General features: G+C 49.4%; 2 protein-coding genes across 2 annotated transcripts; both read right to left on the bottom strand.

Annotated features, from left to right (window-relative positions):
* On the bottom strand, nucleotides 1-3,584 carry LOC123144731 (ankyrin-3). The gene is made up of 3 exons (XM_044563953.1): nucleotides 3,338-3,584; nucleotides 2,305-3,120; nucleotides 1-1,622 (listed from the first exon to the last, which is right to left on the bottom strand). Exons 2-3 carry the CDS (start codon nucleotides 3,016-3,018, stop codon nucleotides 228-230), a joined length of 2,109 nt encoding a protein of 702 aa, XP_044419888.1. The 5' UTR covers nucleotides 3,019-3,120; nucleotides 3,338-3,584; the 3' UTR covers nucleotides 1-227.
* Nucleotides 3,585-17,711: 14,127 nt separating this feature from the next.
* Nucleotides 17,712-21,225, bottom strand: LOC123144730 (ankyrin-3). The gene is made up of 3 exons (XM_044563952.1): nucleotides 21,049-21,225; nucleotides 20,016-20,831; nucleotides 17,712-19,333 (listed from the first exon to the last, which is right to left on the bottom strand). Exons 2-3 carry the CDS (start codon nucleotides 20,727-20,729, stop codon nucleotides 17,939-17,941), a joined length of 2,109 nt encoding a protein of 702 aa, XP_044419887.1. The 5' UTR covers nucleotides 20,730-20,831; nucleotides 21,049-21,225; the 3' UTR covers nucleotides 17,712-17,938.
* Nucleotides 21,226-22,849: the final 1,624 nt, after the last annotated feature.

Genomic DNA, 22,849 nt, shown 5'->3' with positions numbered 1-22,849 from the left:
TGTATAGGGGAATCACGTCGATAACTTGATGATAGCAAGCTCAAGCCCTTGCAAAAGTCAAGCACGCCTTACTATGATACATACACGGAATTTATCTCAGCAAATCAACAAACATTTGCTCTTGTACGCGGAGCAGCACGCCAAACCAAACCAAACCAAACCAAGCCGGGGGAGTTCAACACACACACACATATATCGCTGAACCGCAAAGCCGAACGCAGGCCAGGTCAGGACACCCGGAGGCACTGCTGCTTGAACATCTTGCTCGTCTGCTGCCCGCTGGCAGAGTCTTCCACCGTGAGCCCCTGCGCGCCGAAGCAGATGTTGATGAGCCTCCCGTTCCCGCAGCCGTGGTTCCTCCGGGCGGCCACGCCGACCCCCTCGTCGGCCAAGGACGAGTTCGAGCACGACGGATCGTCCGCGCCGTCGTCGTTGTCCAGGATGATGTCCTTGAGCTTGCCGAACGGCGGCGTCACCATCGTGCTCTCCTCTTCTTCGAAGCAGATGTCCTTGAGCTTGGTGGATGTCGGCGCGGAGGACATGGAGGACCTCGGGAGCGTGCTCGGCGGGGACCGGGTCGTTGGCGATGAGGCCGCGAGGTGCGGCATCGCCTCCATGATGCCGTGGATGAGCTTCTTCTTGCTGGCCGAGCTGGGGGCGGAGCTTTTGACCGCGAGCGTGCGCTTGTTGTTGAGCGCCGTCGTCTTGGTGAAGGCCTGCCTGAGCGGGGTCGGGGTGTCGGCGACATGCTTGTTCAGCTTCTTGATGGTGTCCAGCGGGCCGCCGTCCTCGGATTTCCTCGGCGTCCTGGACATCTTCTCCCTGTGGCGAGGCCACCGCAGCATCATCTTGAGACGGTCCTTGGCTCGGCTGGCAGAGCTGAGCCTCTTCTCCGACGATCCATGGTTCTCATCACCTTCGCCGTTTGCATCCGCATGTACAGGGTCACACTTGCCATCGCTAGAGCACGAGCTAGCCCTTCGGGACTCCGTCGCCGCAATGCCCGAGTGCAACAATATCTCCGCATCCGATATCTTGAACATGGTGCCCGGACTGATCGCAATCCCTCCCCGCATCTTTATCTGCGAAACGACGGCCGACCGGCTTCTCAGCACGCTCGAGCTCAGCACCCCTCCGGCGGAGACTATCTGCTTGATGAGCCTCTCCGACGTGGTTGATCGCAGCTGCTCCTTGAGCAGCGCCAGCGGGGTCATGCCGTCAGCATCTTCGACGTTAAGGTCGATGGACGGCGTGGTCATCAGGAGCTCGACGAGGTCCGGGTGCACGCAGCCAACCACAGCCATGTGCAGGGCGGTGAGGCCCGCGTCGTTTCTCAGGTTGATGATCTTCCTGATGTCTGCGGCTCTCTCTCGAATGAGATGCTTGGTGAGCTCCAGCTGCCGGTCGAGCCGACGGAACCCCGGGGTTCTGAACCCTGCGATCGCCGAGTGGAGGAACGTATCGCCTGCATTGTTGACAGCTGATATGGCTGATGGAGATGCAGCAACCAGTGCGTTTACAACGGGCAGGTGCCCTCGGTAGGCCGCTACATGTAGTGCAGTGTTCCCTTGGTTGTCGGTTGAGTTGATCATGTCGAAAGAGGCCATCAGGTACTTGACAACCTGCATAAGATATTTTCCAATTTTCAGATAAATGGACCTTTGCACACCTAACAATTCAATGACACCAGTAGCAAGAACGATCACATGTGACATTAAGAAACAGAAGGAAAGTTGGCTGAATATCACCATCAAGAAAACAGAAAGGGAGCCGTAGATCTAAAAGTTGTTTGGTACCAATTCTTTTTCTATCCGGACAGAAGTAGAAGTACATTCGCTTTTGCCTCAGTTTATTGGAAGGGGGTCTCATGATTGGAGCTTTGACGTTTCAGTATTGTGTACCACTACCAACCTTCTAACAAAAAAACTGGATCATGAATTGCTCGAGCTGATCCAAAAGACCTCTCGTTCCCAAGTGTTGATCACGATGGTAGTAACAATAATACCTTTACTGCTATGATTGTTGTATTAGATCATAGTGCTTGTCTGTTAAAGTTAAGTACTCCTAGATAATTATCATAGATTATCCTTGAATGACACTAGACATTTCATTTTGGATAGTGGACACAATTCCAATTATCCACCGGAAAGGCGAATATACCTCAAGCAAACCGATTTTGCGCACCAAAATTCCAAAGCATGTAAGCATACTGATAACGAGATCTAAACTAGACGACGAAGACAAACTAAACAACAGCATCTAGAGAGGAAGATGTAAGCAATGGCAGGAACACAGGTGGCTCACCTCGAGCTGCCCTCTCCCAGCAGCTGCATGAAGCACGGTGGATCCACGGATATCAAGATACGCCGACACGTCGGAGCGACCGTCGATGAGCTCCTTCAGCATCCGCACGCTCCCTCCTCTGGCGGCAGCGTGTACAGCCCTGCTCATCATCTCCAGCCGGAACACCGAGGCGCGGCCGCCGGCGCCGGCGCCATCCCCGTCGCGACCATACGTCGAGCACCTCGGGGACATGGCGTGGTCCAGCAGCATCCTGAACAGGTCGGCGTTGCCGCCCCTCGCCGCCGCATAGAACATGTCCGTGACCCCGTACTCGCCCTCGCCGAAGACGAGCAGCGGGTCCCTGTCCAGCAGCTCCTGCACGAAGCCCGCGTCCCCCGCGGAGGCCGCCGTGTAGAGTAGCCATCCGCCGTAGCCGGCCCGGAGCAGCGTGTTCTCGGCGCCGTGCTTGCACTCGCATTCCAGCAGCAGGCCACGGGCGACGGAGGCGCGGTGGCGGGGCGCGTGGACGAAGCGTGCGTCGTCGTCCCAGAGCGCCTCGAGGCGGCGGATCCGGCGGAGCGAGGTGAGCTTGATGAGGAGGTTGGGGTCGAGGTGCAGCAGCTGGCGGACGATGTCGTAGTGGCCGTCGGCGGCCGCCCAGTCGATGGGCGAGGCGTACCACCACTGGTCGCCGGTGCTCTCCCACCGCAGCGGGAAGCAGCAGGACCGGTCCATCGATCTCGGAAGGACAGATCCAATCCACCGGTGCCGTGCTGTCAGTCCGGAGTGAGGCGAGCTCTGCTCAGCTCAGCTTAGGCGCACATCACATGGGAGCAGCTGCATCAAAGGTAGAAGAAGATTAGAAGAAGGAGGGAATGTGCATGGGCAGGGCGCCATGTGGGCTGAGCAAATCCATGGAGGCGAATATGGTTTCTTTATTGCTTGTGATGAGATTGGGATCCAAGTGCAGCTGCAAGCATCTGTGAACTGCACTGCAAGGGAGGCATCATGCAAACAGATGGAAATGGATACATCCGGAGCTAAAGCAAAGCACCTTGTGGACGACGCAGCTTCGTCCTCGGCCTCCTCGCCCGGGAAGGAAACAGAGAAGCACGAGGGCCTGCGACACTTATCAACCGAGCTGAAGAGACCCACTGGACTGGATTAGCAGGAGCTTTATTATGAATGAAGCATTTAGGCCGCCAAAGTGGTTAGGCATTCTTGATTCTGTAGTGGCACAGTGCGAAGGTGGCACGCAGTTATGGACGAGTGGGGGAAGGGAACAGTGTGGCAGCGACAGTGACAGAGAGAGCATCGTGGTCCTTCTCCTCTGCCCTTTGGAAAAGGAAGTGCGGAGACATCACATGGTATAGAATTGAATGGATGCTTTTCCGTTGATCGAACAAAGTGCACCCGAGAAGGAGATGAGAGGAGAGGAATCTTTGGGAGGGGCTGGCTGGCTAGTAGTAAAGGTGGAACAGGACCATCAATGGCAGTGCAGCTTTTGCATCAGAATCAACGGGACAGAGGCCAATGTAGTACGGCGCCATAGGGGGATTAGGGGGGTGGTTTGGGTTGGCAATGATGCGAAAGGGTGGCGCTGTCCTCTGCTGTTCGGTGGTCTGCCTGCATCCGGCTATGGAGATCAGATCAATGTGTTGCATGGCTGAAGGTTTCTTTCTTTTTGCTCTTCTTTTCTCAAGGCAATCCTTGAGACGCATCATGATGGCGTGCCTGCATCTCCATGGATGGATGGCGTGCCGAAATGAACTTATGATGGTCTCCAAGGTTTGTTTTCCAAGTTGTTGATAATACTCCCTCCGTTCTTAAATATAGGTCATCTTAGAGATTCAAATATAAACTTCATGGAAGCAGTAGCGCCGACCTCAACATCCATCCATGCATATAAATATCCTAGAATTTGTAATTCCGCACTCGAGGAGTGTACCGAATATCTTAGAATTCGCGTTCCCTAAATAACCGTGCATTTGTAACATTCGATGTGTGTCGCTTCTTCCTTGTTTTCTTGCTTGTTAGGCTGGTCATAGTGGGGAGTATCATATACTAATATCATGCATATGATACTAATGTATGATAATTGATACTACATCCATAGTACATAGTATCATAAATTAGTATCATAGGTAGTCTCATTTATTGTCATGCATGACACATAATAGCATAACTTTTATTATGTTACGGTATCTACCTATGTTACTATAACCATCTCTTTTTTCTTTAATTGCCTGCCACATAAGTATGTTTGCGAGTCCCAAGTGCATGAGACTACTTATGTTACTCCCACTATGGCCAGCCTTAGCGTCATCATCAAGACAAGATTGTGTTCCCGAGACCCACCTTGTTCGTACACTCCTTGCTTCAGTTGCAACCTACAAGGCCAGAGGAGGGGCCAATTTGTCATTGTCAGAATTTACGCAACGCCTGCAACGAGATCAAGCGTCATGTCGGCTCTACAGCTGGAATGTAAAGGAGATCGAGGCAACTCTGTTCGTCCGATCAAATGGCAGTATGGTGTTGAGTCGATGATTCATCTCATCTTCTCATCCAATTCGCGAACACCACAACTGTGTTGATCTCCTAACTACTCAGACGACGCTGATGTTGCAGCGACATCGATCGATTCATGCCTGTGTATCATTGACCAGCACATGTTACGCCATGCAACTGTACATGGGCCGTGGCTGGCTCTTAACGATGGGCCACAAATACTGTGCGAAGATCGTGGTTGATTTTGATGTGCAAATGGGATAATAGTAAACATGTTGTTTGGAAGGTAGCAAAAGAATGGTTGTTCATGATGCCTGAGACCCTGACACCGAAGGAGTTCACAACATTGGTAGTAACTATGTGGGCGATCTGAAAGGCGAGGAGGAAAGCTATACATGAGGAAATATTCCAGAGCCCCTTGTCAACCCATCTGTTTATTACTTCTTTCCTTGTTGACATTCAGATTTTGTCAAAGCCGGTCCGAAAACAGGGAGCAACATCAACAAAGCCAGAACATCGAATTGGCTAGTACCATCAGCGGGCCATGTTAAAATTAACACTGATGCAGCTGTGACGAGGAGTGGTACTCATGACGCGGTTGGAGCTGTATGTAGGGACTGGGTGGATCTTTTTTGGGAGCATCTTGCATCACTTTCAGATTTATTTCAGACCCTTAAACACTTGAAGCTATGGCAGTTAGGGAGGCCCTTGCAATTGCAGATGATTTGTACGAGCAGAGGATACATGTGGCCTCGGATTGCAAGACCGTGGTGGACGAAGTAAAGCAAGGCTCATCGACGACATACAGAGCGATCATACATGAGAATTTTTTTGAGGGAAAGGCCATCATGGCTAGCTTTATTAAAATTAAACAACGCTTACATCGTCCGCTAAATAATCAGAAATAAAAACTGGAGGTGAGTCCAACCACAAGTTTGGTGGATCAACGCTTCCATTCTGCGCTAGCACATGAGCCACCATATTTGATTCACGGTTACAATGCATAATAACGACCTTTCCGAAGTTAACTATCAGTAAACGACATTCTTCAAGAATTGGGCCTGCCACCATCGAGTGCCCAGAGTTTTGTTGGAGAGCTCCACTAAAATCAGACTATTCGTTTGCACCAACAAGGAGTTGCTCCCAACAGTATTAGCCAATTTTAAGCCTTCAACCAGAGCTGCAGCTTCCGCCAATAACACATCCGCGACATGTTCAAGTTTTGCTGTAGATGCCGCAACAAAAAAGCCCCCGCTGTCTCGGATAATGGCGCTGCACGCCCCCGAGTTAGTATCCTCTGAAAATGCAGCGTTGACATTCAGGGCCAACTAATTCAGTAGTGGTTTTTTCCAGTGATTAAGACGCGGGATCGTCATTGGTTTACATGCAGCCCGTACGAAGTTCAAAGACAGAGCTTGAATCGTCTGGCTCGTCCGCGTTGGAGATTGCACTGGTTCCTGCCGAGTTATGCTTCTCCTCTGCCACCACAGAAACCATGATGCCACCGCAATCAATTCAGGCAAGACCACCTGGCCCATATATTTAGTGTTGTGTTCTGGATCACACAGGAATATCTCAATGATTTCAGCACCCGATCGACCCGGTATTGCCACCTTGGCTATTATTTCATGCAGTCCGAGCCCCCTCCAAATCTCCTGTGCTCCGTGGACATTTTGCGAAAACCCCCTTCCCTTTCCTCCGACAAACACGAAGCTCCCCGCGCTAGAACAGAGCTCCCCTGCTCGTTGTCCCCCTCGCCGGAGCTCCTTGCTCAGCTCCCCCGCGCCCTTCCTCTACTCCCCCGCACAACTTCCCTGCGCAAGAGCCCCCTCTCCCCACGTTGCTGCCGCGTTGCTTCCCCCTCGTCGTTCCTCTCATCGCTCCCCATGGCAAATCATGGTGAGGAGAAGGAAGCTTGGTTTTTTTCGATCTGCTATCCGACGGCGTCCTTCCCCGAGGACGGCGAGCCAGAGCTGCTTGCGTGTCGTCCACCACCTCCTCGCTGGCTGGACGCCGTCGACCACGAAGCCAGTCTTCTCCAAGCGCGCGCCGCCATGTGGGTCACCGAGACGCCGAGGCCAAGGTGGAGCTCCAGGCCATCGAGGTCACGTACGCCGCCGAGTCTGGTGATAATTACTCTTGAAGCTTGCTAAATTGTATCCTCTGCTTTGTCAACCATGCTCTGCTTTTGAGCTGGTGATAATTACTCTTGAAGCTTGTGGCATATATTCCTAATATGCCCCGATGGGTTGAACCTATGCCTTCCATAATATGTGTGAACTCGAAAGATTTCATGAGTCATACTCTTCTGGTATTTTGCCAGATAAAAATTTCAAACACTGCAACTTCATCAAACGCGAGAAGTGAATGAAAGGTTATGCGTTGAACAAGTGGGAGTCGACCTTGAACCCTGTGTTCATGCCCATGGACACGATGTATACCTTATCATGGAAGCTTCTCTTAAAATAATTATCCCCTTGTAATAAGTTCATCTGGTATCCGTGGACGTGGTTCCGACCATGTTTCTCCTTGATTCCGTTTCTCGTGCAAGTTTGAGCACTTGTCTTCTGCAGGGCAATACCCTAGTCCAACCTTTACCTTGATCTGTCGTCGAGTATTACCCCCTGGTATCTCGAGATTATCATGGAACTGCATAACTTCTTATGAGTTCTTCATCAAGTGATACATTCTCACTGATTCCAATTTTCCACGGGCTCTGAGTTATTAGTCACCCGAGAACACCGATAAGTGAATCGATTCCGCACTCCGATTCAATAACTCTAAGTAATCCTTGTTGCTTACGAGTTTAATAATCCTTCAAGTCATTCCTAGCCTTACCGGCTATATCATTATCGTGCAAACTTTTTAACTGTGCTACCCGGTCCTTCCCGGAACACAACTTTTGATGATGAGCTAAGCTTACGTTGACCTTCCTCGTCATATCAGTTCACCTTGAACAACAAGCTTGATTTCAAGTTTGTGTCGTACCCTTGGTTCCAATAACTTTTCGCTTCACCATTCCTTTGACTTGATGTCATTGCTGATCGATTACATCTTCAAGAAACCTCTCGACAAGTGTGTCGTGATCATCGTCAACATTTTAACTTCATCCGAGATATCAATTGAATTCATGATGAGAAATACCATCCTTGCCCCTCGATGAATTGTGTTATCATCGACAACATTCTTGCCTCCCCCCAACACAAACTTGTTCATATTTTGTATTGTATCTTGATTTCCCTGCTATCCAACCTATGTTATGTTCTACCGTGGAGTATTACCATCTTTGATGTCAAGAATGTCGTGAGCATTACTCCACCTCTTAAGAATTCTTGATACAGTGATACTTCTCACCCTCACCATTCTTTCTTGGTCCCCGTGTTGATTCTAACCGGGATACCAACACGTGAACCATGTTGCTTGGATTCTGTACTTCTAGCAACCCTATTGCTTTGAAGTTAATGGTCGACATTTCATTCTTAGACCATTGGTTACCGAATCACCATTCTAACATTGATCCTGCTACCTAAGCCCATATTTCGGGTGCACCTTTCAAGCAGTGATTAATTGCGTATGTTTCCCTCGAGCATACATCATTATATCATTTGATCTGTTAAGTTTTATATCCTTGTTCACATAATTGTGGAGATCCATCTTTTGGAAATCTCGATGAATTGTCGCCGAGACCATCAGCCACCTCCTCATCCTCTCCTTGATTTAATGATGAACTCTTGTTTCGGAACTCGCTTCCATAGTTCAATTCCCGAGAATCTTACAATGTCATCTCGACAATTTGTGTTGCACCTTTTCTTCTCAGGCATCCTGAGTCTGAGGTGTCCTGGCACCAATCAGATTTGAAACTTGGTCAGATATGATGGTTGGAACATACTTTCAAGAGTTATAACATTGGATCTCTTATGACACGGTAAGGTGATGTCATGCCTAGCACACCTTGCCGGAGGACCTAGTGTTATAGTTTCCTTTTTAACAAGGTTAACCATTCTTCCATGAGGAAATTGAATGACTTGTTTAATAAGTTTTTCCTGATGGATCCTTTGTGTATGCAAGGTCTGACCTTTGCTTGAAGACCATGTCAATGCTATCTCGAAGCATGTCTGTGGTACTCCGATTTTCAATAAGAACACTTATCCCAATGCTAATTGTTTCTTGCTCAATTATCCAAACACCGTTGTTTGGGTTATGTCATGAAATTTCTCTCCCCTCACCTAGAGGGTTTTCTACATAATATCCTATCATGGTTATCAGGCTCTGCTTGTCCTTGGGAAGGATATACCCCTGAAATATGTGTTTAAACACATTTTCCTTTCCATTGTTCTGTTTAATCTGATAATCATACTATCATTTCCATTGTATTGTTTAACCTTTCCAGTAATCTGACTTAACTGAGCAGTGACATTTCCCTGCTTAGGTAAGCACCTTGTTGTACCACTCTGTCAGTAAGACCCTGTTACTATTGTTGATGACATTCCGGTAGCCACCGATGGACGAGAACTTTGCCTATTGGTCCGCCTCGTTCAACGAGCAGGAAAATGGTTCTCTTTGTCCCTCGCCCTTGGTACCAACGTTGTTGCCAACATAACTGACAGGCTACCCTCTGACATGTCTTGCTATCATGACCGTGTAAGATGCCAACGGCCTTCCTACTTTTAACCACATGGTGGGCCCATAACCCACAGTTCCACAGGATCGAAACCTGACTCTCCTATACACCCCTGTTTCTAAAGTTACTCCTCACGCTTGGCTTCTTATGAAAATCCCGAGACACCTTCCGAGAGACGATCTATTCTGGTATCAGACGCAATAATTATTCCCATTGCTCCGAATCCCATTCACCCTCTATTTCGGGCAACAAACGATTGCCTACCCGGTTGAAGCTTCTTATTGCAACTCCTTACCTTGCTCTCAACGTCTTTCTTAAATTTCAACTCGAGAGATGCCTCTATGCCATGTTCATTGAGATAGCCCCCAGGCACCTGTTGGGGAACGTAGTAATTTCAAAAAAATTCCTACGCACACGCAAGATCATGGTGATGCATAGCAATGAGAGGGGAGAGTGTTGTCCACGTACCCTCGTAGACCGAAAGCGGAAGCGTTAACACAACGCGGTTGATGTAGTCGTACGTCTTCACGATCCGACCGATCAAGTACCGAACGCACGGCACCTCCGAGTTCAGCACACGTTCAGCTCGATGACGTCCCTCGAACTCCGATCCAGCCGAGTGTTGAGGGAGAGTTTCGTCAGCACGACGGCGTGGTGACAATGATGATGTTCTACCGACGCAGGGCTTCGCCTAAGCACCGCTACGATATTATCGAGGTGTAATACGGTGGAGGGGGGCACCGCACACGGCTAAGAGATCAATAGATCAATTGTTGTGTCTATGGGGTGCCCCCCTGCCCCCGTATATAAAGGAGCAAGGGGAAGGCCGCGGCCAAGGAGGAGGGCGCGCCAAGGGGGGAGTCCTACTCCCACCGGGAGTAGGACTCCTCCTTTCCTTGTTGGAATAGGAGAAGGGAAGGGAGAAGGAGAAACAGGGAAGAGAGCGCCCCCCTCCCTAGTCCAATTCGGACTAGTCCATGGGGAGGGGTGAGGCCACCCTTTGTGGTCTTTCTCTCCTTTCCCGTATGGCCCATTAAGGCCCAATACGAATTCCCGTAACTCTCCGGTACTCCGAAAAATACCCGAATCACTCGGAACCTTTCCGAAGTCCGAATATAGTCGTCCAATATATCAATCTTTACGTCTCGGCCATTTCGAGACTCCTCGTCATGTCCCCGATCTCATCCGGGACTCCGAACTCCTTCGGTACATCAAAACATATAAACTCATAATATAACCGTCATCGTAACGTTAAGCGTGCGGACCCTACGGGTTCGAGAACTATGTAGACATGACCGAGACACCTCTCCGGTCAATAACCAATAGCGGAACCTGGATGCTCATATTGGCTCCCACATATTCTACGAAGATCTTTATCGGTCAGACCGCATAACAACATACGTTGTTCCCTTTGTCATCGGTATGTTACTTGCCCGAGATTCGATCGTCGGTATCTTAATACCTAGTTCAATCTCGTTACCGGCAAGTCTCTTTACTCGTTCCGTAATACATCATCCCGCAACTAACTCATTAGTTACAATGCTTGCAAGGCTTATAGTGATGTGCATTATTGAGTGGGCCCAGAGGTACCTCTCCGACAATCGGAGTGACAAATCCTAATCTCGAAATACGCCAATCCAACAAGTACCTTTGGAAGCACCTGTAGAGCACCTTTATAATCACCCAGTTACGTTGTGACGTTTGGTAGCACACAAAGTGTTCCTCCAGTAAACGGGAGTTGCATAGTCTCATAGTCATAGGAACATGTATAAGTCATGAAGAAAGCAATAGCAACATACTAAACGATCGAGTGCTAAGCTAACGGAATGGGTCAAGTCAATCACATCATTCTCCTAATGATATGATCCCGCTAATCAAATGACAACTCATGTCTATGGCTAGGAAACATAACCATATTTGATCAACGAGCTAGTCAAGTAGAGGCATACTAGTGACACTCTGTTTGTCTATGTATTCACACATGTATCATGTTTCCGGTTAATACAATTCTAGCATGAATAATAAACATTTATCATGATATAAGGAAATAAAATAATAACTTTATTATTGCCTCTAGGGCATATTTCCTTCAGCACCTATCATGTGTTGAGCTCCGTCATTCCCGAGTTTTCCCCCCTTACTCTACCCCTTAAAATCTCGGGACGAGATTTCTTGTAGTGGAGGAGATTTGTAACACCCTCAGTGTCATGCTACGGTAACCCACTATGATTAAGCTAATCATTCTTCCAAACAGTGCTTAATCACCTTTGATTCAAATCTCATTTGAAATTCCACTTTGGAATCAAATTCAATTTGCAAGTGCAAAATGAAGTTGATCAAAGCTTGTTGGAAAAATGTTCACCTTTTAGCAAATAATCCAAAACTATTTACTGTTAAGGAACACAACATCATCATCATTTCTAAATGGGCCTAATGCATTTTAACAGAGCAAAAACAGCCTTTAAAATGCCGTTTTCATTATTGAATAAATTCAAATGAAGTCCAAAAATGCCCAAACTTTTTGTGGCAGTGCTGGATATTGCAAAGTAATTATGTGACCAAGTTTCACTTTTTTGCAAAATCATATGGAAGCTCAAAATATTACTAAACCCCTTTTCTATAAAAAAAAGGAAAATAGAAAAGGCCACTGTGCACAGGCCTAAGTGCACAGTGCCTAGAGCTCAGCTCACCACGGCCTCCTCCTTCTCCCCCGTTCTCTGTTCAAGCGACCGAGGCGCGCCCGCCGTCGCCGCCGAACCCACCTCGCCGACCACGCCGCTACAGGCCGTCGGGGTGGATAAGATCTCCACCGTGGCCTCCCCTCTCGTCATTTTCATCCATTCGCCCCTGCGTGCCTCTCCCTCTCTCGTTCCCCACCTCACCCAAAACGCTCGCCGCCGTCGCCGCTCGATTCCGTGGCCACCGTGCCTCCCGCGCCTCGATCTGGAGCTCACCGTCTTCCTCGTCATCGTCTACGTCGCCTACGCCATCGGGACCGAGCCGAGCGCCTCTACTCCGACCGGAACGAGCTCGTCTTCAACCTTCGGATCGCCGGCGTTCGTCGCCGATTCCGGCTACCTCGCGCCCTCCCCGAGCTCACTGCCACTCCCTACGGCTCCGCTGTGAGCTCCCGCTTCCCCCCTCTCCGTTAGCTCGCCCACGTTTCGTAGCCGCTGATGCCACCGACGAACGAACACTCCGCCGCTCGCGCTTGTCGCCGGCATAGCCACGGTGACCCTTGGGTCACGTGCGTGCCACCATCGCGCTCACCGCACCGCGTAGGCCTCGTCTAGCCGCTTGGGTTGCCAGCTAACGCACCCAGCCCCGATCCCGATGACGACCGAAGTCCGGCGTCCGCCTCGCCGCTCGCCGTCGACGTTCCCGACCACCGCAGCCTCTGCCACCACCCCAGATCGCCTCGCCGTCGTCTTCTCGTTCGAACGAGTCGAGCCGCATCCGATTTGAGCCACCGTAGCGCAAATCCGGCGGCCTCCCGTGCGCGCCGCCGTGCGTTTTGGTCGCCGGCGTTGCTCCGGCCGCCGTGCTGACCTGGCGCCAACGTGGCCCTATGGGGGCCACCCCAGTGAGGCTGCCGGGGGCCCCGGCGCCCTAGTTGACCACGTTGACTCTGGTCAACGCAGTTACTGTGCACTGACATGTGGGCCCCGTCTGTTAATTAGGCTAACTAAACGTTTTTTATAAATAAAATTAACTTGTTAGACTAATTAGTCACTGACATGTGGGGCCCCGCTGCTAATTAACCCCCCTGTGCAATTAAAATAACCACTGCTAGCCCTCTGTCTATGACATGCGGGACCCACTGGCCAGTTTGACCAGTCAGCGGGTCTGTTGACCTGCTGATGTCATGTTGACACTCTGCTGACGTCATAATTCCTTTTCTGTTAATATTAATAATTCCAGAAAATACTTTAATCTTTAAAAATTCATAGAAAACAAACCGTAACTCGGATGGAAATGTTTTCTACATGAAAGTTGCTCAGAAAAATCCAACGAATCCGAATACGCGGTCCGTTCATTTGTCACATGCCTCTAGCATGCTGAACATGGAACTTTCCCCCTCCGGTCATCTGTCTGGCACAGGTCCGGAACCGGGAAAACATTCCCAGTTGAATTTCCCCCTTCACCTATTCGTGTAGACATACGTTAGGTCACACCCGACACGTCGTATTACCACGTTATGCTTTGTGATGCTATGTTTGCTTTATATTTACTGTTTCTTCCCCCTCTTCTCTCCGGTAGACCCCGAGACCGATGTTGCCCCTGTGATCGACTACGTCGACGATGACCCCTCCTTCTCGGCTGAGCTTCCAGGCAAGCCCCCCCTTGATCACCAGATATCTCCTATTCTTCTCTATACTGCTTGCATTAGAGTAGTGTAGCATGTTACTGCTTTCGGTTAATCCTATACTGATGCATAGCCTGTCATTGTTGCTACAGTTGTTACCCTTACCTGCTATCCTACTGCTTAGTATAGGATGCTAGTGTTCCATCAGTGGCCCTACACTCTTGTCCGTCTGCCATGCTATACTACTGGGCCGTGATCACTTCGGGAGGTGATCACGGGTATATACTATATACTTTATATACATGACACATGTGGTGACTAAAGTCGGGTCGGCTCGCTGAGTACCCGCAAGTGATTCTGATGAGGGGGCTGAAAGGACAGGTGGCTCCATCCCGGTAGAGGTGGGCCTGGGTTCCTGACGGCCCCCGACTGTTACTTTATGGCGGAGCGACAGGGCAGGTTGAGACCACCTAGGAGAGAGGTGGGCCTGGCCCTGCTCGGCGTTCGCGGATACTTAACACGCTTAACGAGATCTTGGTATTTGATCTGAGTCTGGCCATTTGGTCTATACGCACTAACCAACTACGCGGGAACAGTTATGGGCACTCGACGTCGTGGTATCAGCCGAAGCTCTTCTTGACGTCAGCGACGGAGCGGCGCGCGCCGGATTGGACTGGAACGCCTGCTAGGCTAGGTCTGCTTTCGGCCGCGTACGCAACGTGCAGGTGTGCAATGGGCGATGGGCCCAGACCCCTGCGCGCATAGGATTTAGACCGGCGTGTTGACCTCTCTGTTGAGCCTAGGTGGGGCTGCGACGTGTTGATCTTTCGCGGCCGGGCATGACCCAGAAAAGTGTGTCCGGCCAAATGGGATCGAGCGTGTTGGGTTATGTGGTGCACCCCTGCAGGGAAGTTTATCTATTCGAATAGCCGTGTCCCTCGGTAAAAGGACGACCCGGAGTTGTACCTTGACCTTATGACAACTAGAACTGGATACTTAATAAAACACACCCTTTCAAGTGCCAGATATAACCCGGTGATCGCTCTCTAACAGGGCGACGAGGAGGGGATCGCCGGGTAGGTTTATGCTATGCGATGCTACTTGGTGAACTTACCATCTACTCTCTTCTACATGCTGCAAGATGGAGGCTGCCAGAAGTGTAGTCTTCGACAGGATTAGCTATCCCCCTCTTATTCTGGCATTCTGCAGTTCAGTCCACCAATATGGCCCTTTACACATATACCCATGCATATGTAGTGTAGCTCCTTGCTTGCGAGTACTTTGGATGAGTACTCACGGTTGCTTTTCTCCCTCTTTTCCCCTTTCTATACCTGATTGTTGCAACCAGATGCTGGAGTCCAGGAGCTAGAGATCCCGAGGATGATTCTACATGGAGTTCGGCTTCGAGGAGTAGTTAGGAGGTCCCAGGCAGGAGGCCTTGCCTTTTCGATCGTTGCTACTTTTGTGCTAGCCTTCTTAAGGCAAACTTGTTTAACTTATGTCTGTACTCAGATATTGTTGCTTCCGCTGACTCGTCTATGATCGAGCACTTGTATTCGAGCCCTCGAGGCCCCTGGCTTGTATTATGATGCTTGTATGACCTATTTTATTTTTAGAGTTGTGTTCTGATATCTTCCCGTGAGTCCCTGATCTTGATCGTACACGTTTGCGTGTATGATTAGTGTACGGTCAAATCGGGGGCGTCACACATGATGTCATCCAAGCTTGATATTCCTAGCTTTCTGTTTGGAACAATGCATTCCCAGCATTCTTGTGCAAAGGTACAATCCGAGAAAAGATGCCTCAAGGTTTCTTCCGTGTGCTCCCTACAGTAAACACAATTATAGTTGTCCACATGTATATTCTTTCTCAACAAATTTCTGGTCTTGACTCTATCATGTAATAGCAGCCAGAAGAAAATTGTATGCCTTAGTCTGTTAGAAGTCTTCCAGATCCATTTGAACAGGAAATTGCTTTCAGTCTTGGCCATATAGCTTTATACATTCTGATTGAGGAATAGTGTTGGCCTTGCCCAGAGCCCTTCCATTTATCCCCTCTTTGGTCATTCCAATGCATATTCACTAGACCGTGGAGATCGTTCAGTTGCTTGTATGCTAGCAGTTCTGAGAGTGGAGTGTGAAGCAGTAGATGGAGGTTCTCTTCTGATATCCATGGGGCTGCTGTGTGTGTATCATTTTTGACAAAGGAATGCAACTCTGAGAATTTGTGATAAGAGAAGTATCCAGCCACTTGTCATGCCAAAAAAGGACGGTTTGTCCATTACCCATTGTGCACTTGTAATTTTCTTTGAACAGTGGAAGAAGCTTTAAATGGCTCTTCCACCAGCTGGAACCTTCCATCTTGTGCCCTAGAAGCTGTGTGTTGTAGTAAGTACTCTAGATTAATTTAACCCATGACAAATCCTCTTTATTGAATAACTTGTGGAGGTTTTTCATCAGGAGTGTCTTGCTATGGAGAGCAATATCCAGTATTCCTAATCCCCCCTCATCCTTTAGCTGACAAACCTTCTTCCATGAAATAAGAGCTGGTCCCTGTTGTTCTTGACCAAATTTTCTCCAAAATAAATGCCTTAAGTATTTGTTGATTTGTTCAATGGTGCTTGCAGGAAGAGCCAAAGTACTCATGAAGAAAATAGTCAGAGCAGAGAACACAACTTTAGTTAGGAGTAGCCTACCATCATAAGACAGTAGGCTGGAGCATCCACTCAATCTTCTTTCATTTTTTGGGCATATGGGATTGAAATCTTCCAATTTCAGTCTGTGGTGCACATTCATTTTTCATGCCATGTAGTGGATTATTTTGGAGCTTCCATAGTTCATATATGCCACAGGGGGTAATTTCATCGGGTTATCCCTTTTCTTGCTTGTATTGTGTAAAGTAAGGAAGAGCTTTATGAGAGCATTGGATTTTGAGCTGTACACATAGTTATTATGTTTTTCACGTCATTCATGGAACATAAATTACGATGGTACATAAAGCTGCTTGGATCTGTGTTCTTAAAACTTGTTCTGATTTCCTCATGCTGTGCTACATAGATGTACACCGTTTCAAGTTTTGGACTTGCTTCCTTATACCTCATAGCATTGTTTCAACCGAAGGCTTTGACTGGCTGTGTAATAATTAATTTCAATCCCATGTGACCATGGAACGTCTTGGTCAATATTTCTATCTTCTTTGTTCTTTCCAATTTGTTATTGCAATTAACATATAGTCAACTGCTTAGACCTTGTGAGTTTTTACAATTGGTATCTTTTCAGAACTTAGTACAAAAGCATGGAAAATTTAGGTAATCAAAGTGAAATTGGTAATTAGCATAAGTCCAAATCATGTTCAAGAATTTTTTTTGAATTTTCATGTTCATGAAACTTCATTTGTCTTCTTCTGATTTTCTACAGGCGGACATGTTCTCGAAGCTTCTTATTCAGGTCTTGTAGATGGCGAGCCTGTTTGGTGCATGCCGAGAGCTGTCGAAAACATGTTTGTTCTCAAAAGCAGGTTATCAATCTGCTGACTAGGTTTCTTGTGTTCATTCTTGCTCATCATTATACTTTCGACATGTTAGTATCTTCCCTTGCTATCTACTCCCTCTGTCCCATAATGTGTGTCAAAACATGTCTTACATTATGGGACGGAGGAAGTACAATCTTTGCTAGGTTTTTTAGCTCTACTACTATATTGTGCTCACGTGTTACCACCAATGCAATCTCTCTAAAAGTAATATAGGCTTTCTCTGAGTTATATGATAATTATCCAACTATGTTTGTTACCTACTCAGTGCATACCTTTAGCTAAACCGAATCCCTCATTAACAGCATAACTATTCAGGTAAAATTTACAAAGAAGTAATACACAAACATATAATACATGCATGTAAAATTATTTCGGTTCTTTTGGAAATTCAATTAAATTTTTTTCGTGCTTTTTAAACGGGCTCCAAAGTTTGCTTGGTACAGCTCAAACATTTCGTGTATATGTATAGGGGAATCACGTCGATAACTTGATGATAGCAAGCTCAAGCCCTTGCAAAAGTCAAGCACGCCTTACTATGATACATACACGGAATTTATCTCAGCAAATCAACAAACATTTGCTCTTGTACGCGGAGCAGCACGCCAAACCAAACCAAACCAAACCGAGCCGGGGGAGTTCAACACACACACACATATATCGCTGAACCGCAAAGCCGAACGCAGGCCAGGTCAGGACACCCGGAGGCACTGCTGCTTGAACATCTTGCTCGTCTGCTGCCCGCTGGCAGAGTCTTCCACCGTGAGCCCCTGCGCGCCGAAGCAGATGTTGATGAGCCTCCCGTTCCCGCAGCCGTGGTTCCTCCGGGCGGCCACGCCGACCCCCTCGTCGGCCAAGGACGAGTTCGAGCACGACGGATCGTCCGCCCCGTCGTCGTTGTCCAGGATGATGTCCTTGAGCTTGCCGAACGGCGGCGTCACCATCGTGCTCTCCTCTTCTTCGAAGCAGATGTCCTTGAGCTTGGTGGATGTCGGCGCGGAGGACATGGAGGACCTCGGGAGCATGCTCGGTGGGGACCGGGTCTTTGGCGATGAGGCCGCGAGGTGCGGCATCGCCTCCATGATGCCGTGGATGAGCTTCTTCTTGCTGGCCGAGCTGGGGGCGGAGCTTTTGACCGCGAGCGTGCGCTTGTTGTTGAGCGCCGTCGTCTTGGTGAAGGCCTGCCTGAGCGGGGTCGGGGTGTCGGCGACATGCTTGTTCAGCTTCTTGATGGTGTCCAGCGGGCCGCCGTCCTCGGATTTCCTCGGCGTCCTGGACATCTTCTCCCTGTGGCGAGGCCACCGCAGCATCATCTTGAGACGGTCCTTGGCTCGGCTGGCAGAGCTGAGCCTCTTCTCCGACGATCCATGGTTCTCATCACCTTCGCCGTTTGCATCCGCATGTACAGGGTCACACTTGCCATCGCTAGAGCACGAGCTAGCCCTTCGGGACTCCGTCGCCGCAATGCCCGAGTGCAACAATATCTCCGCATCCGATATCCTGAACATGGTGCCCGGACTGATCGCAATCCCTCCCCGCATCTTTATCTGCGAAACGACGGCCGACCGGCTTCTCAGCACGCTCGAGCTCAGCACCCCTCCGGCGGAGACTATCTGCTTGATGAGCCTCTCCGACGTGGTTGATCGCAGCTGCTCCTTGAGCAGCGCCAGCGGGGTCATGCCGTCAGCATCTTCGACGTTAAGGTCGATGGACGGCGTGGTCATCAGGAGCTCGACGAGGTCCGGGTGCACGCAGCCAACCACAGCCATGTGCAGGGCGGTGAGGCCCGCGTCGTTTCTCAGGTTGATGATCTTCCTGATGTCTGCGGCTCTCTCTCGAATGAGATGCTTGGTGAGCTCCAGCTGCCGGTCGAGCCGACGGAACCCCGGGGTTCTGAACCCTGCGATCGCCGAGTGGAGGAACGTATCGCCTGCATTGTTGACAGCTGATATGGCTGATGGAGATGCAGCAACCAGTGCGTTTACAACGGGCAGGTGCCCTCGGTAGGCCGCTACATGTAGTGCAGTGTTCCCTTGGTTGTCGGTTGAGTTGATCATGTCGAAAGAGGCCATCAGGTACTTGACAACCTGCATAAGATATTTTCCAATTTTCAGATAAATGGACCTTTGCACACCTAACAATTCAATGACACCAGTAGCAAGAACGATCACATGTGACATTAAGAAACAGAAGGAAAGTTGGCTGAATATCACCATCAAGAAAACAGAAAGGGAGCCGTAGATCTAAAAGTTGTTTGGTACCAATTCTTTTTCTATCCGGACAGAAGTAGAAGTACATTCGCTTTTGCCTCAGTTTATTGGAAGGGGGTCTCATGATTGGAGCTTTGACGTTTCAGTATTGTGTACCACTACCAACCTTCTAACAAAAAAACTGGATCATGAATTGCTCGAGCTGATCCAAAAGACCTCTCGTTCCCAAGTGTTGATCACGATGGTAGTAACAATAATACCTTTACTGCTATGATTGTTGTATTAGATCATAGTGCTTGTCTGTTAAAGTTAAGTACTCCTAGATAATTATCATAGATTATCCTTGAATGACACTAGACATTTCATTTTGGATAGTGGACACAATTCCAATTATCCACCGGAAAGGCGAATATACCTCAAGCAAACCGATTTTGCGCACCAAAATTCCAAAGCATGTAAGCATACTGATAACGAGATCTAAACTAGACGACGAAGACAAACTAAACAACAGCATCTAGAGAGGAAGATGTAAGCAATGGCAGGAACACAGGTGGCTCACCTCGAGCTGCCCTCTCCCAGCAGCTGCATGAAGCACGGTGGATCCACGGATATCAAGATACGCCGACACGTCGGAGCGACCGTCGATGAGCTCCTTCAGCATCCGCACGCTCCCTCCTCTGGCGGCAGCGTGTACAGCCCTGCTCATCATCTCCAGCCGGAACACCGAGGCGCGGCCGCCGGCGCCGGCGCCATCCCCGTCGCGACCATACGTCGAGCACCTCGGGGACATGGCGTGGTCCAGCAGCATCCTGAACAGGTCGGCGTTGCCGCCCCTCGCCGCCGCATAGAACATGTCCGTGACCCCGTACTCGCCCTCGCCGAAGACGAGCAGCGGGTCCCTGTCCAGCAGCTCCTGCACGAAGCCCGCGTCCCCCGCGGAGGCCGCCGTGTAGAGTAGCCATCCGCCGTAGCCGGCCCGGAGCAGCGTGTTCTCGGCGCCGTGCTTGCACTCGCATTCCAGCAGCAGGCCACGGGCGACGGAGGCGCGGTGGCGGGGCGCGTGGACGAAGCGTGCGTCGTCGTCCCAGAGCGCCTCGAGGCGGCGGATCCGGCGGAGCGAGGTGAGCTTGATGAGGAGGTTGGGGTCGAGGTGCAGCAGCTGGCGGACGATGTCGTAGTGGCCGTCGGCGGCCGCCCAGTCGATGGGCGAGGCGTACCACCACTGGTCGCCGGTGCTCTCCCACCGCAGCGGGAAGTAGCAGGACCGGTCCATCGATCTCGGAAGGACAGATCCAATCCACCGGTGCCGTGCTGTCAGTCCGGAGTGAGGCGAGCTCTGCTCAGCTCAGCTTAGGCGCACATCACATGGGAGCAGCTGCATCAAAGGTAGAAGAAGATTAGAAGAAGGAGGGAATGTGCATGGGCAGGGCGCCATGTGGGCTGAGCAAATCCATGGAGGCGAATATGGTTTCTTTATTGCTTGTGATGAGATTGGGATCCAAGTGCAGCTGCAAGCATCTGTGAACTGCACTGCAAGGGAGGCATCATGCAAACAGATGGAAATGGATACATCCGGAGCTAAAGCAAAGCACCTTGTGGACGACGCAGCTTCGTCCTCGGCCTCCTCGCCCGGGAAGGAAACAGAGAAGCACGAGGGTTTGCGACACTTATCAACCGAGCTGAAGAGACCCACTGGACTGGATTAGCAGGAGCTTTATTATGAATGAAGCATTTAGGCCGCCAAAGTGGTTAGGCATTCTTGATTCTGTAGTGGCACAGTGCGAAGGTGGCACGCAGTTATGGACGAGTGGGGGAAGGGAACAGTGTGGCAGCGACAGTGACAGAGAGAGCATCGTGGTCCTTCTCCTCTGCCCTTTGGAAAAGGAAGTGCGGAGACATCACATGGTATAGAATTGAATGGATGCTTTTCCGTTGATCGAACAAAGTGCACCCGAGAAGGAGATGAGAGGAGAGGAATCTTTGGGAGGGGCTGGCTGGCTAGTAGTAAAGGTGGAACAGGACCATCAATGGCAGTGCAGCTTTTGCATCAGAATCAACGGGACAGAGGCCAATGTAGTACGGCGCCATAGGGGGATTAGGGGGGTGGTTTGGGTTGGCAATGATGCGAAAGGGTGGCGCTGTCCTCTGCTGTTCGGTGGTCTGCCTGCATCCGGCTATGGAGATCAGATCAATGTGTTGCATGGCTGAAGGTTTCTTTCTTTTTGCTCTTCTTTTCTCAAGGCAATCCTTGAGACGCATCATGATGGCGTGCCTGCATCTCCATGGATGGATGGCGTGCCGAAATGAACTTATGATGGTCTCCAAGGTTTGTTTTCCAAGTTGTTGATAATACTCCCTCCGTTCTTAAATATAGGTCATCTTAGAGATTCAAATATAAACTTCATGGAAGCAGTGGCGCCGACCTCAACATCCATCCATGCATATAAATATCCTAGAATTTGTAATTCCGCACTCGAGGAGTGTACCGAATATCTTAGAATTCGCGTTCCCTAAATAACCGTGCATTTGTAACATTCGATGTGTGTCGCTTCTTCCTTGTTTTCTTGCTTGTTAGGCTGGTCATAGTGGGGAGTATCATATACTAATATCATGCATATGATACTAATGTATGATAATTGATACTACATCCATAGTACATAGTATCATAAATTAGTATCATAGGTAGTCTCATTTATTGTCATGCATGACACATAATAGCATAACTTTTATTATGTTACGGTATCTACCTATGTTACTATAACCATCTCTTTTTCTTTAATTGCCTGCCACATAAGTATGTTTGCGAGTCCCAAGTGCATGAGACTACTTATGTTACTCCCACTATGGCCAGCCTTAGCGTCATCATCAAGACAAGATTGTGTTCCCGAGACCCACCTTGTTCGTACACTCCTTGCTTCAGTTGCAACCTACAAGGCCAGAGGAGGGGCCAATTTGTCATTGTCAGAATTTACGCAACGCCTGCAACGAGATCAAGCGTCATGTCGGCTCTACAGCTGGAATGTAAAGGAGATCGAGGCAACTCTGTTCGTCCGATCAAATGGCAGTATGGTGTTGAGTCGATGATTCATCTCATCTTCTCATCCAATTCGCGAACACCACAACTGTGTTGATCTCCTAACTACTCAGACGACGCTGATGTTGCAGCGACATCGATCGATTCATGCATGTGTATCATTGACCAGCACATGTTATGCCATGCAACTGTACATGGGCCGTGGCTGGCTCTTAACGATGGGCCACAAATACTGTGCGAAGATCGTGTGAAAGAACATGCGGTGCCCCCATGTTTGGTTTTGGTAATTGATGACAATCTCTATGGACTAATGGTTGCCTTGAGTTATATTTGAAGGATTTGTCCATAGGCTTTTCTTG

The sequence above is a fragment of the Triticum aestivum genome, chromosome 6D (assembly GCF_018294505.1).
Source record: "Triticum aestivum cultivar Chinese Spring chromosome 6D, IWGSC CS RefSeq v2.1, whole genome shotgun sequence".
Taxonomy (NCBI): Eukaryota; Viridiplantae; Streptophyta; class Magnoliopsida; order Poales; family Poaceae; genus Triticum; species Triticum aestivum.
The sequence above is the reverse complement of the archived record's forward strand: the minus strand, read 5'-3'. Positions and strand labels throughout refer to the sequence as shown.

Coding starts and splice junctions, on each gene's coding strand:
- LOC123144731 (XM_044563953.1), bottom strand. CDS start 3,018: ATGGACCGGTCCTGCTGCTTCCCGCTGCGGTGGGAGAGCACCGGCGAC. Junction 1,623..2,304: donor CTGGGAGAGGGCAGCTCGAG/GTGAGCCACCTG, acceptor TATCTTATGCAG/GTTGTCAAGTACCTGATGGC.
- LOC123144730 (XM_044563952.1), bottom strand. CDS start 20,729: ATGGACCGGTCCTGCTACTTCCCGCTGCGGTGGGAGAGCACCGGCGAC. Junction 19,334..20,015: donor CTGGGAGAGGGCAGCTCGAG/GTGAGCCACCTG, acceptor TATCTTATGCAG/GTTGTCAAGTACCTGATGGC.